Source organism: Oncorhynchus tshawytscha, linkage group LG33 (genome assembly GCF_018296145.1).
Source record: "Oncorhynchus tshawytscha isolate Ot180627B linkage group LG33, Otsh_v2.0, whole genome shotgun sequence".
NCBI classification, from domain to species: Eukaryota; Metazoa; Chordata; class Actinopteri; order Salmoniformes; family Salmonidae; genus Oncorhynchus; species Oncorhynchus tshawytscha.
In genome coordinates, this window is record NC_056461.1 from 37,925,669 (window position 1) to 37,938,430 (window position 12,762).

The following is a 12,762-nucleotide window of genomic DNA, read 5'->3' on the forward strand; positions in this document are numbered from 1 at the left end:
ACGCTCCTGTCAATGTTGAGTAAGACACGCACCTGATTATGCATATGGAAATAGGCCTGGACTACCTGGCCTGATTGGTCTGATTAGTATAATTCCGGCTCTCTCCAATTGGATAACCACACGGCATGAAAGGGAAAAAAGAAATGCTCTTATCCAGTGGAAACGTCATAAAAAACTTGTGTACTTCTTATTCCTTGCACAAATAGCCTACAGCTGTGTCTGGCCCGAGCTCACTGGTGGGGGAAACTCTGATGTCCCATAATATTTTATACAATGCTGCAAGTTTGCTAGCGTGAGTTTCGAGCTGACCAAGTTGATAGTTGATACATTGTTGTAAGTTCGTTGCAAACAGGCCATGCGTAGCCAATGTGATTTTTATTTTTATCAGGATATTTTCTACCTGCAGGCTTCAATGTTTTATTTGTTGGTTTTATGTAGGCTATTCTTTTTACATGGTTGGCTATGGCAATAAAAATTACTTTTAGATTTGTATAATTTTAATTTAGATTGAAATAGAATGTATATTAACCACAGACAATGATTTTGAGATACAAAGACTATTACAAATTAAATGAAACTGTTCCACAAAAATGTGCATATGAAAATCATAACTGGCACGCAGATCGGTAGAAATGGTAAGATAAATTGGCTCTCCAAATGGAAAAGGTTGCAGACCGCTGGTGTAGCCTGTAGGCAACTTCAGGAGCATAACGGCAGAATCTGCGAAGGCCAGCAGCTGCAGGAGGAGGGCCGGGAACAGGTTTTTTAGACTATCTTGATCTCTGGCTCCCTCTTGAGTCATTTGTGTATCTTAATTATTTAATCAAGCAGCGTGCTTGAAGCAAGTTCAGTAGATATACATAGGGTTGCACATTTTGGGGAATATTCAGTGGTGGAAACTTTCAGTGGGAATTAACCGAAAATATGTGAATTAACAGAAATATATGCAAATTAATATTGATGCCATTTAAATTTAGATGTTTGTTGCATTGGATATATTTATCATATCATATGGAGACGGAAACATAAACCTTTTACCTTATCATAAGTAGACATAATTGTAAATGCTTCCAATATAAATTTTTAAAACGATTTAGTTACGAATTTAACTTTAATAATTAAATGAGTTGACCCTTCTCATGGGATGATTTCACTGAACAACAAAAGAAAGGGAATATTGAATGACCACCAATGATCCATCGCATCTCCCAAAAACATTATCAACATACATCTGTAAAATGATAGTCTAGAAACTCAAGCTTTTGTTGTCTTCCTCTCAGGCTCCCATGTCTTCTCCCTGGACCTCCTCAATGTCCACACCACTTGAACATCAGACTGCCTCATCTTCACTGTCACTTTCCAACCTTGTTGAGGATGGCTCATTGTCAGGCTCAAAAAGCCTCAAATTTGCCCGGATGGCCACCAATTTTTTAACCCTCAAAAGCATCTCATTAGTGTGCAAGATCTTGAGAATCAGCTGCACATGTGATGGAAGAATGCACTGTGCATGCAGAAGGTTGCAATTCCATTGAATCGGGGATAGTTTAACCAAAATATGCCACAAGACCTAAAATTGCCTTGTGTATCCCACAAAAAAGGTTCACTGTTATAAGCTAACTTTTTTCATAAATATAAGCAAAATTCCCCATATTCCAAGGTTTAACTTCCCTTGGAAAATTTCCGGAAAGTTACCGTCTCTTTGCAACCCTGCATATAGAGAAGTGTATTTTATTAAAATACATATGGTGTTTCTATATATGGACAAATGCACGTTTTACAATTTTGTTTAAATGATTGGTCGGGAAAAATGATTGGTCGACCATTAGGCACAGCCCTAATGGAGTGGTCTATCTAACTCTATGGGTGGTCCCCTCTGTCTGTTTGCCAGCTACCTGGTGATGGAGTTGATGGATGCCAGTCTGTGCCAGGTCATCCACATGGATCTGGACCATGAGAGGATGTCCTACCTGCTCTACCAGATCCTCTGTGGCATCAGACACCTGCACTCCGCTGGCATTATCCACAGGGTCAGTCATTGGCTGGTCATAAATGGTTGTGAATATGTGTTGTATGCAGATAATAACATAAGCCATGTAGACATCTACTGTACTTGCCTAATCATCATCACTATCATCACTACCATTATCCCCACCATCATAACCATTATCATCATAACCATTATCATCATCACCATCGTAACCAGCATCATCACCACCACCATCATAAGCATCATCATCATTACCACCACCATCATAACCATCACCACCATCGTCATCACTACCATCATAATCACCATCATCACCACCACCATTATAACATCATCACCACCACCACCATCATAACCATCATCACCACCACCATCATCATCATCACCACCACCATCATCACCACCACCATCATAACCATCATCACCACCACCATCATAACCATCATCATCATCACCACTACCATCTTAGCCATCATCATCACCATCATTCACCACCATCACCACCACCATTATAACGATCATCATCATCATCATCACCACCATTATAACCATCATTCACCACCATCATAACCATCATCACCGCCATCCTAACCATCATCACTACCATCATCACCACCACTATCATCACCACTATCATCACCCACCATCATAACCATCATCATCACCATCAACACAACCGTCACCACCATCATAACCATCACAATCAACACCACTGTCATCACCACCACCACCATCATAACCATCACCATCATGACCATCATCACCATCATCACCACCACCATCATCACCACCATCATAACCATCAGCATCCTAACCATCATCACTACCATCATCACCACCATCATTATCACCATCATCATCATAACCATCATTAACCACCATCATGACCATCATCACTACCATCATCACCACCATCATAACCATCATCATCACCATCAACACCATCACGACCACCACCATCATAACCATCACAATCAACACCACTGTCATCACCACCACCACCATCATAGCATCACCATCATAACCATCATCATCATGACCATAACCATCATAACCATCACCATCATCTTCACCACCAACATCATAACATCACCATCATAACATCACCATCATAACCATCACCATCATGACCATCATCATCATGACCATAACCACCACCACCATCACAACATCACCATCATAACCATCACCATCATCTTCACCGCCACCATCATCACCACCAACATAACCTTCACCATCACCATCATAACATCACCATCATGGCCATCATCACCATCATGACCATCATAAATACCATCATCACCTCCACCATCAACACCACCGTTATCACCACTATCATCGCCACCACCTCCATCATAACCATCACCATCATAACCATCACCATCGTAACCATCACCATAATAACCATCATCATCACCACTACCATAATATTCATCATTATCATAACCATCATCATCATAACCATCGTCATCACTACCATCATAATCACCATCATCACCTCCACCATCATCACCACCACCATCATAATCATCATCACCACCACCATTATAACATCACCACTATCATCACCACCACCATCATAACCATACCATCATCACTACCATCATCAGCAGAACTAACATCATAACCATCACCATCATCATAACCATCATTATCACCACCATTGTAACCATCATCACCACCACCATTGTAACCATCATCATCACCACCATCATAACCATCACCATCATCATCGCCACCATCATATAACCATCACCACCATCATCATCACCATCACCACCATCATCAGCAGAACTACCATCATCACCACCACCATCATAATCATCATCACCAGCATCACCACCATCATCAGCAGAACTAACATCATAACCATCACCATCATCATAACCATCATTATCACCACCATTGTAACCATCATCACCACCACCATCATCATCACCATCATCATAACCATCATTATCACCACCATTGTAACCATCATCACCACCACCATCATCATCACCACCATCATAACCATCATCATCATAACCATCATCACCATCATAACCATCATCCTCACCACCATCATCATCACCACCATCGTTACCATCATCATCACCACCAGCATCATAACATCATAACCATCATCATCATAACCATCATCATCACCATCAATTTATTAACTTTGTTTGTATCTCCTCTAGGACCTGAAGCCCAGTAACATAGTGGTGAAGTCTGACTGTACTCTGAAGATCCTGGACTTTGGGCTGGCCAGAACAGCCTGTACTAACTTCATGATGACCCCTTACGTTGTGACCCGATACTATAGAGCACCAGAGGTCATCCTGGGCATGAAGTATAAAGAGAATGGTAAGAAATGCTCAAGGATATTATTACCTTCTATTCTTACTTCCCACCAACAGAATAAAACACTATTAGTTACTTGATTATAAATATCTATCTTGCACTGTTGACCATCTATGGCTGTTCTCCTTTTACCAGCAGCAAGGGTCCACATATGACTGGTTATGGTGCTGTGTGAGGTGAATGTGTGTGATGTGTGTGTAACCTCTATGTTTGTTTTTCTCCAAGTGGACATCTGGTCAGTGGGATGCATCATGGGAGAGATGGTGAAGGGCAGCGTTATATTCCAGGGAACGGATCGTATCCTTACCCAGTTGATCTATGACTCCCTATATGCTGTCTTTACATCTATAATATTACCATTGTGTCTGTGGGTTTAAACTCTATTTGGTTCACTTTTAGAGACTTTGTATAATGTGTTTGCCAGGTTGACTTCCGCATGGCAAGGTCAGGCATGTCAGGACGTTCTTTCCCACATTCAATTGAAACAACAACATCAGCTAGCTACTTCCTTAGCATACAGGCATTTCATTCACATTGATGAATTGATGGTCCGTACTAACTCGAAAAGTCTGGATCCTAATTGCTAAAGCCTCTTGCTACTTCTGTGTATGGTGCAATAATCAATATCCCATTTCCTATGTTCCTGAACCTCCCCCTGAGGTATAACTAGGTGTTTTGCATTAGTTTGCATATGTGTCCTGAACCAGCTCCGTATCAGACATTGACCAGTGGAACAAGGTGATTGAGGTTCTGGGCACGCCCCCCATGGAGTTTATGAACCGTTTGATGGAGACTGTGAGGAACTATGTGATGAACAAGCCCCAGTACCCAGGGGTCAGCTTCTCTCAACTCTTCCCTGACTGGGCCTTCCCGGCAGAGACAGAGCAGGATCAACTCAAGAGTAAGACTTATACCACCTACAGATGCCTACACACATTCTCTCTCTCTCTCTCTCTCTCTCTCTCTCTCTCTCTCTCTCTCGCTCTCTCTCACACTCTCCCTCTCTCTCTCTCGCTCTCTCTCACACTCTCTCGCTCTCCCTCACACTCTCTCACACTCTCGCTCTCTCTTGCTCTCTCTCACACTCTATCTCTCTCTCTTTTTATTGTTTAGCACCTTCCTATCTGATATGCTTCTGACTGAAATGTGTTGACAGACATTGGCATATTTTCTGCCTTGTTATCGCTGCAGCCAGTCAAGCACGGGACCTGCTTTCCAAGATGCTGGTGATTGACCCAGAGAGCCGTATTTCAGTGGAGGATGCCCTGGATCACCCCTACATCCACATGTGGTACGACCCAGGAGAGGCTGATGCAGTGAGTCTGGCTGTAATATAATAATAAGATCACCCCTACATCCACATGTGGTACGACCCAGGAGAGGCTGATGCAGTGAGTCTGGCTGTAATATAATAATAAGATCACCCCTACATCCAGTAGTGGCTGAACAAGGACATATTAATTATAAATCTAGCTGTTTTTCTATACATCTGCAGGACAGAAAGCTCAGGGGAGGTGGTGTGTGTCTCTTTGTTAACAACAGCCGGTGTGCCATATCTAATATTGAGGAAGTCTCAAGATTCTGCTTGCCTGAGTTAGAATACCTAATGATAAGCTGTAGAACATACTATTTCCCAAGAGAGTTTTCATCTACAGTTGAAGTCGGAAGTTTACATACACCTTAGCCAAGTACATTTCAACTCAGATTTTCACAATTCCTGACATTTAATCCTAGTAAAATTCCCTTTCTTAGGTCAGTTAGGAAAACCACTGTATTTTAAGAATGTGAAATGTCCGAATAATAGTAGATAGAATGATTTATGTCAGATTTGATTTCTTTCATCACATTCCCAGTGTGTAAAAAGTTTACATACACACAATTAGTATTTGGTAGCATTGCCTTTAAAAATGGTTTAACTTTGGAACGCTACGTATCGGGTAGCGTTCCACAAGCTTCCCACAATAAGTTGGGTGAATTTTGGCCCATTCCTCCTGACAGAGCTGGTTTTACTGTGGATATAGATACTTTTGTCCCTGTTTCCTCCAGCATCTTCACAAGGTCCTTTGCTGTTATTCTGGGATTGATTTGCACTTTTCGCACCAAAGTACATTCATTTCTAGGAGACAGAACGCACCTCCTTCCTGAGCGGTATGACGGCTGCGTGGTCCCATGGTGTTTATACTTGCGTACTATTGTTTGTACAGATGAACGTGGTACCTTCAGGCATTTGGAAATTGCCAAGGATGAACCAGACTTGTGGAGGTCTACAATTTTTTTCTATGGTCTTGGCTGATTTCTTTAGATTTTCCCATGATGTCAAGCAAAGAGTCACTGAGTTTGAAGGTAGGCCTTGAAATACATCCACAGGTACACCTCCAATTGACTCAAATTATGTAAATTTGCCTATCAGCAGCTTCTAAAGCCATGACATCATTTTCTGGAATTTTCCAAGCTGTTCAAAGGCACAAGTATGTGAACTTCTTACCCACTGGGATTGTGATGCAGTGAATTATAAGTGAAATAATCTGTCTGTAAACAATTGTTAGAAAAATTACTTGTGTCATGCACAAACTAGATGCCCTAACCGACTTGCCAAAACTATAGTTTGTTAACAAGAAATTCGTGGAGTGGTTGAAAAACAAGTTTTAATGACTCCAACCTAAGTGTATGTAAACTTCCAACTTCAACTGTATATTTTTTTCCTGGCTGTCTATTTACGACCACAAACCGATGCTGGCAGTAAGACCGCACTCAACAAGCTGTATAGAGCCATAAGCAAACAATAAAATGCTCACCCAGAGGCAGCACTCCTAAGTGTCCTCTTTAATGCAGGAAAACTGAAATCCGTTCTACCAGCATGTCAGCTGTGCAACTAGAGGAAAAAAAACCTCTAGATGACCTCCATAAATGAAGTGGATGCTAAGCTACAGGAGTGTTTCGCTACAACAGACTGGGGTATGTTCCGGGATTCATCTAATGGCATTGACGACATTGTGTCCGTACGTACATGTCCCAACCAGAAGCCATGGATTACAGGCGACATCCTGACTGAGCTAAAGGCTAGAGCTGCCACTTTCAAGGAGCAGGACACTATTCTGGACACTTGTAAGAAATCCCGCTATGCCCTCCAACAAACCATCAAACAAGCAAAGCGTCAATACAGGACCAAGATCAAATCCTACTACGCTGGCTCTGATGCCCATCGGATATTGCAAACTATCACAGATTACAAAGGGAAACCCAGTCGCGAGCTGTCCAGTGACGAGCTAAATACCTTATATGCTTGCTACGAGGCTAGCAACACTAAACCATGCATGAGAGCACCAGCTGACTTTGTGATCACGCTCTCCGTAGCCGATGTGAGGCAGTGTGGTGTCAGGACAACAACTCCTCCCTCAATGTCAGCAAGACAAAATAGCTGATTGTGGACTACAGGGAATGGATGGACGAGCAGTGGAGCAGGTCGAGAGCTTCAAGTTTCTCGGTGTCCACATAACTAAGGATATTATCATGGTCCACTCACACCAACACAGTCATGGGCACGACAATGCCTCTTCCCCTTCAGGAGGCTGAAAAGATTCGGCATGGGCCCTCCGATCCTCAAAATGTTATACAGCTGTACCATTGAGAGAATTTTGACTGACTGCATCATAGGTATGGCAACAGCTTGACATCCGACCACAAGGCGCAACAGAGGGTAGTGCATAGAGTTACCTGCCATCTAAGACTTCTATACCAGGCGGTGTCAGAGGAAGGCCATTAAAATGGTAAAAGACTCCAGCCACCCAAGTCATAGACTGTTCCCTCTGCTACCACACAGCAAGCGGTACCGATCGACCAAGTCGGGAATCAACAGGACCTTAAACAGCTTTTACCCCCAAGCCATAAGACTGATAAATAGTTAGTCCGGGTAGCTATTGGTTAACTATTTAACTATCTGTATTGACCCACTTTGCACTAACACTTTTGACTCATCACATACGCTGTTGTTACTCTTTATTATCTATCCTGTTGCCTAGTCTCTTTAGCCCTACCTATATGTACATATGTACCTCAATTACCTTGTACCCCTGCACATGGACTCTGTACTGGTAACCCGTGTATAAGTTATCATTACTCATTGTGTATTTATTCCTTGTGTTATTATTTGATATTTTTCTATTATTTTACAAATGAAAAAGTTCTCTGCTTTGTTGGGAAGCATTTCACTGTTAGTCTACACCTGTTGTTTATGAAGCATGTGACAAGTACAATTTGATTTTCTATTCCTCTGTTTGTGTCAACTCCTTGTAACACTCATTTGGGCTCACATGGTCCAACTGTCTATAACTGTCTGTGTATGCTGTGATTACGTCTGTAGCCACCACCACAGATATCTGATAAACAGCTGGAGGAGCGAGAACACAGCATTGAACAGTGGAAAGGTATGACAACTGTTTTCTTTGTATTTTACCTTACTGTCCCTTCCCCCACAGCCATTATAGAGCTTCTGCTACCTCTCTGTACAAGGATGGTTTATGTGTTTATGTTTTGGCAGCCCATAACCTGCCTTCCTTCAGCCCATAGCCTGCCTTCAGTCAGCCCATAGTCTGCCTTCTGTCAGCCCATAGCCTGCCTTCCATCAATCCATAGCCTGCCTTCCATCAATCCATAGCCTGCCTTCCATCAGCCCATAGCCTACCTTCCTTCAGCCCATAGCCTTCCGTCAGTCCATAGCCTGCCTTCAGTCAGCCCGTAGCCTGCCTTCCATCAGTCCATAGCCTGCCTTCAGTCAGCCCGTAGCCTGCCTTCCATCAGTCCATAGCCTGCCTTCAGTCAGCCCATAGCCTACCTTCCTTCAGCCCATAGCCTTCCGTCAGTCCATAGCCTGCCTTCAGTCAGCCCGTAGCCTGCCTTCCTTCAGCCCATAGCCTGCCTTCCATCAGCCCACAGTCTTCCTTCCATCAATCCATAGTCTGCCTTCCATCAATCCATAGCCTGCCTTCCATCAATCCATAGCCTGCCTTCCATCAGCCCATAGCCTACCTTCCTTCAGCCCATAGCCTTCCGTCAGTCCATAGCCTGCCTTCAGTCAGCCCATAGCCTGCCTTCCGTCATCCCATAGCCTTCCGTCAGCCCATAGCCTTCCGTCAGTCCATAGCTTCTGTCAGCCCATAGCCTGCCTTCCGTCAATCCATAGTCTGCCTTCCATCAATCCATAGCCTGCCTTCCATCAATCCATAGCCTGCCTTCCATCAATCCATAGCCTGCCTTCCATCAGCCCATAGCCTACCTTCCTTCAGCCCATAGCCTTCCGTCAGTCCATAGCCTGCCTTCAGTCAGCCCATAGCCTGCCTTCCATCAGCCCATAGCCTGCCTTCAGTCAGCCCATAGCCTGCCTTCTGTCAGCCCATAGCCTGCCTTCTGTCAGCCCATAGCCTGCCTTCCATCAATCCATAGTCTGCCTTCCATCAATCCATAGCCTGCCTTCCATCAATCCATAGCCTGCCTTCCATCAATCCATAGCCTGCCTTCCATCAGCCCATAGCCTACCTTCCTTCAGCTCATAGCCTTCCGTCAGTCTATAGCCTGCCTTCAGTCAGCCCATAGCCTGCCTTCCGTCAGCCCATAGCCTTCCGTCAGTCCATAGCCTGCCTTCAGTCAGCCCATAGCCTGCCTTCCATCAATCCATAGCCTGCCTTCCATCAATCCATAGCCTGCCTTCCATCAGTCCATAGCCTGCCTTCCTTCAGCCCATAGCCTGCCTTCCATCAGCCCATAGCCTGCCTTCCATCAGTCCATAGCCTGCCTTCCATCAATCCATAGCCTGCCTTCCATCAATCCATAGCCTGCCTTCCATCAGCCCATAGCCTACCTTCCTTCAGCCCATAGCCTTCCGTCAGTCCATAGCCTGCCTTCAGTCAGCCCATAGCCTGCCTTCTGTCAGCCCATAGCCTGCCTTCCTTCAGCCCATAGCCTGCCTTCCATCAACCCATAACCTGCCTTCCGTCAATCCATAGCCTGCCTTCCATCAATCCATAGCCTGTCTTCCATCAATCCATAGCCTGCCTTACATCAGCCGATAGCCTGCCTTCCTTCAGCCCATAGCCTGCCTTCCATCAGCCCATAGCCTTCCTTCCATCAATCCATAGCCTGCCTTCCATCAATCCATAGCCTGCCTTCCATCAGCCCATAGCCTACCTTCCTTCAGCCCATAGCCTGCCTTCAGTCAGCCCATAGCCTGCCTTCCGTCAGCCCATAGCCTGCCTTCAGTCAGCCCATAGCCTGCCTTCTGTCAGCCCATAGCCTGCCTTCCATCAGCCCATAGCCTGCCTTCAGTCAGCCCATAGCCTGCCTTCTGTCAGCCCATAGCCTTCCGTCAGTCCATTGCCTGCCTTCAGTCAGCCCATAGCCTGCCTTCCGTCAGCCCATAGCCTTCCGTCAGTCCATAGCCTGCCTTCAGTCAGCCCATAGCCTGCCTTCTGTCAGCCCATAGCCTGCCTTCCATCAGCCCATAGCCTTCCTTCCATCAATCCATAGCCTGCCTTCCATCAGCCCATAGCCTTCCTTCCATCAATCCATAGTCTGCCTTCCATCAATCCATAGCCTGCCTTCCATCAGTCCATAGCCTGCCTTCCATCAATCCATAGCCTGCCTTCCATCAGCCCATAGCCTACCTTCCTTCAGCCCATAGCCTTCCGTCAGTCCATAGCCTGCCTTCAGTCAGCCCGTAGCCTGCCTTCCATCAGTCCATAGCCTGCCTTCAGTCAGCCCGTAGCCTGCCTTCCATCAGCCCATAACCTGCCTTCCTTCAGCCCATAGCCTGCCTTCCATCAGCCCACAGTCTGCCTTCCATCAATCCATAGCCTGCCTTCCATCAATCCATAGCCTGCCTTCCATCAATCCATAGCCTGCCTTCCATCAGCCCATAGCCTACCTTCCTTCAGCCCATAGCCTTCCGTCAGTCCATAGCCTGCCTTCAGTCAGCCCATAGCCTGCCTTCCATCAGCCCATAGCCTGCCTTCAGTCAGCCCATAGCCTGCCTTCTGTCAGCCCATAGCCTGCCTTCTGTCAGCCCATAGCCTGCCTTCCATCAATCCATAGTCTGCCTTCCATCAATCCATAGCCTGCCTTCCATCAATCCATAGCCTGCCTTCCATCAATCCATAGCCTGCCTTCCATCAATCCATAGCCTGCCTTCCATCAATCCATAGCCTGCCTTCCTTCAGCCCATAGCCTGCCTTCCATCAGCCCATAGCCTTCCTTCCATCAATCCATAGCCTGCCTTCCATCAATCCATAGCCTGCCTTCCATCAATCCATAGCCTGCCTTCCATCAATCCATAGCCTGTCTTCCATCAATCCATAGCCTGCCTTACATCAGCCGATAGCCTGCCTTCCTTCAGCCCATAGCCTGCCTTCCATCAGCCCATAGCCTTCCTTCCATCAATCCATAGCCTGCCTTCCATCAGTCCATAGCCTGCCTTCAGTCAGTCCGTAGCCTGCCTTCCATCAGCCCATAACCTGCCTTCCTTCAGCCCATAGCCTGCCTTCCATCAGCCCACAGTCTGCCTTCCATCAATCCATAGCCTGCCTTCCATCAATCCATAGCCTGCCTTCCATCAATCCATAGCCTGCCTTCCATCAGCCCATAGCCTACCTTCCTTCAGCCCATAGCCTTCCGTCAGTCCATAGCCTGCCTTCAGTCAGCCCATAGCCTGCCTTCCATCAGCCCATAGCCTGCCTTCAGTCAGCCCATAGCCTGCCTTCTGTCAGCCCATAGCCTGCCTTCTGTCAGCCCATAGCCTGCCTTCCATCAATCCATAGTCTGCCTTCCATCAATCCATAGCCTGCCTTCCATCAATCCATAGCCTGCCTTCCATCAATCCATAGCCTGACTTCCATCAATCCATAGCCTGCCTTCCATCAATCCATAGCCTTCCTTCCATCAATCCATAGCCTGCCTTCCATCAATCCATAGCCTGCCTTCCATCAATCCATAGCCTGCCTTCCATCAATCCATAGCCTGCCTTCCATCAGCCCATAGCCTGCCTTCCTTCAGCCCATAGCCTGCCTTCCATCAGCCCATAGCCTTCCTTCCTTCAGCCCATAGCCTGCCTTCCATCAGCCCACAGTCTTCCTTCCATCAATCCATAGTCTGCCTTCCATCAGCCCATAGCCTACCTTCCTTCAGCCCATAGCCTTCCGTCAGTCCATAGCCTGCCTTCAGTCAGCCCGTAGCCTGCCTTCCATCAGCCCATAACCTGCCTTCCTTCAGCCCATAGCCTGCCTTCCATCAGCCCACAGTCTTCCTTCCATCAATCCATAGTCTGCCTTCCATCAATCCATAGCCTGCCTTCCATCAATCCATAGCCTGCCTTCCATCAGCCCATAGCCTACCTTCCTTCAGCCCATAGCCTTCCGTCAGTCCATAGCCTGCCTTCAGTCAGC

The 12,762-nt window shown here is 46.0% G+C and overlaps 1 protein-coding gene across 2 annotated transcripts in view; it reads left to right on the forward strand.

Annotated features, from left to right (window-relative positions):
* Positions 1-12,762, forward strand: part of LOC112231415 (mitogen-activated protein kinase 9) — a 37,016-nt gene that overhangs the window by 5,337 nt on the left and 18,917 nt on the right. Inside the window, exons 5-10 of one of the 2 annotated variants that reach the window (XR_002950445.2) lie at positions 1,889-2,027; positions 4,171-4,336; positions 4,559-4,630; positions 5,052-5,234; positions 5,525-5,724; positions 8,694-8,757. Coding sequence is in view for 1 of the 2 variants with exons in the window: in XM_024398157.2 (XP_024253925.1) it covers positions 1,889-2,027; positions 4,171-4,336; positions 4,559-4,630; positions 5,052-5,234; positions 5,525-5,649; positions 8,694-8,757 (749 nt within the window). In the remaining variant the exon portion in view is untranslated. The remainder of the gene's footprint in view (positions 1-1,888; positions 2,028-4,170; positions 4,337-4,558; positions 4,631-5,051; positions 5,235-5,524; positions 5,725-8,693; positions 8,758-12,762) is intronic. The other variant, XM_024398157.2, reaches the window with a different exon arrangement.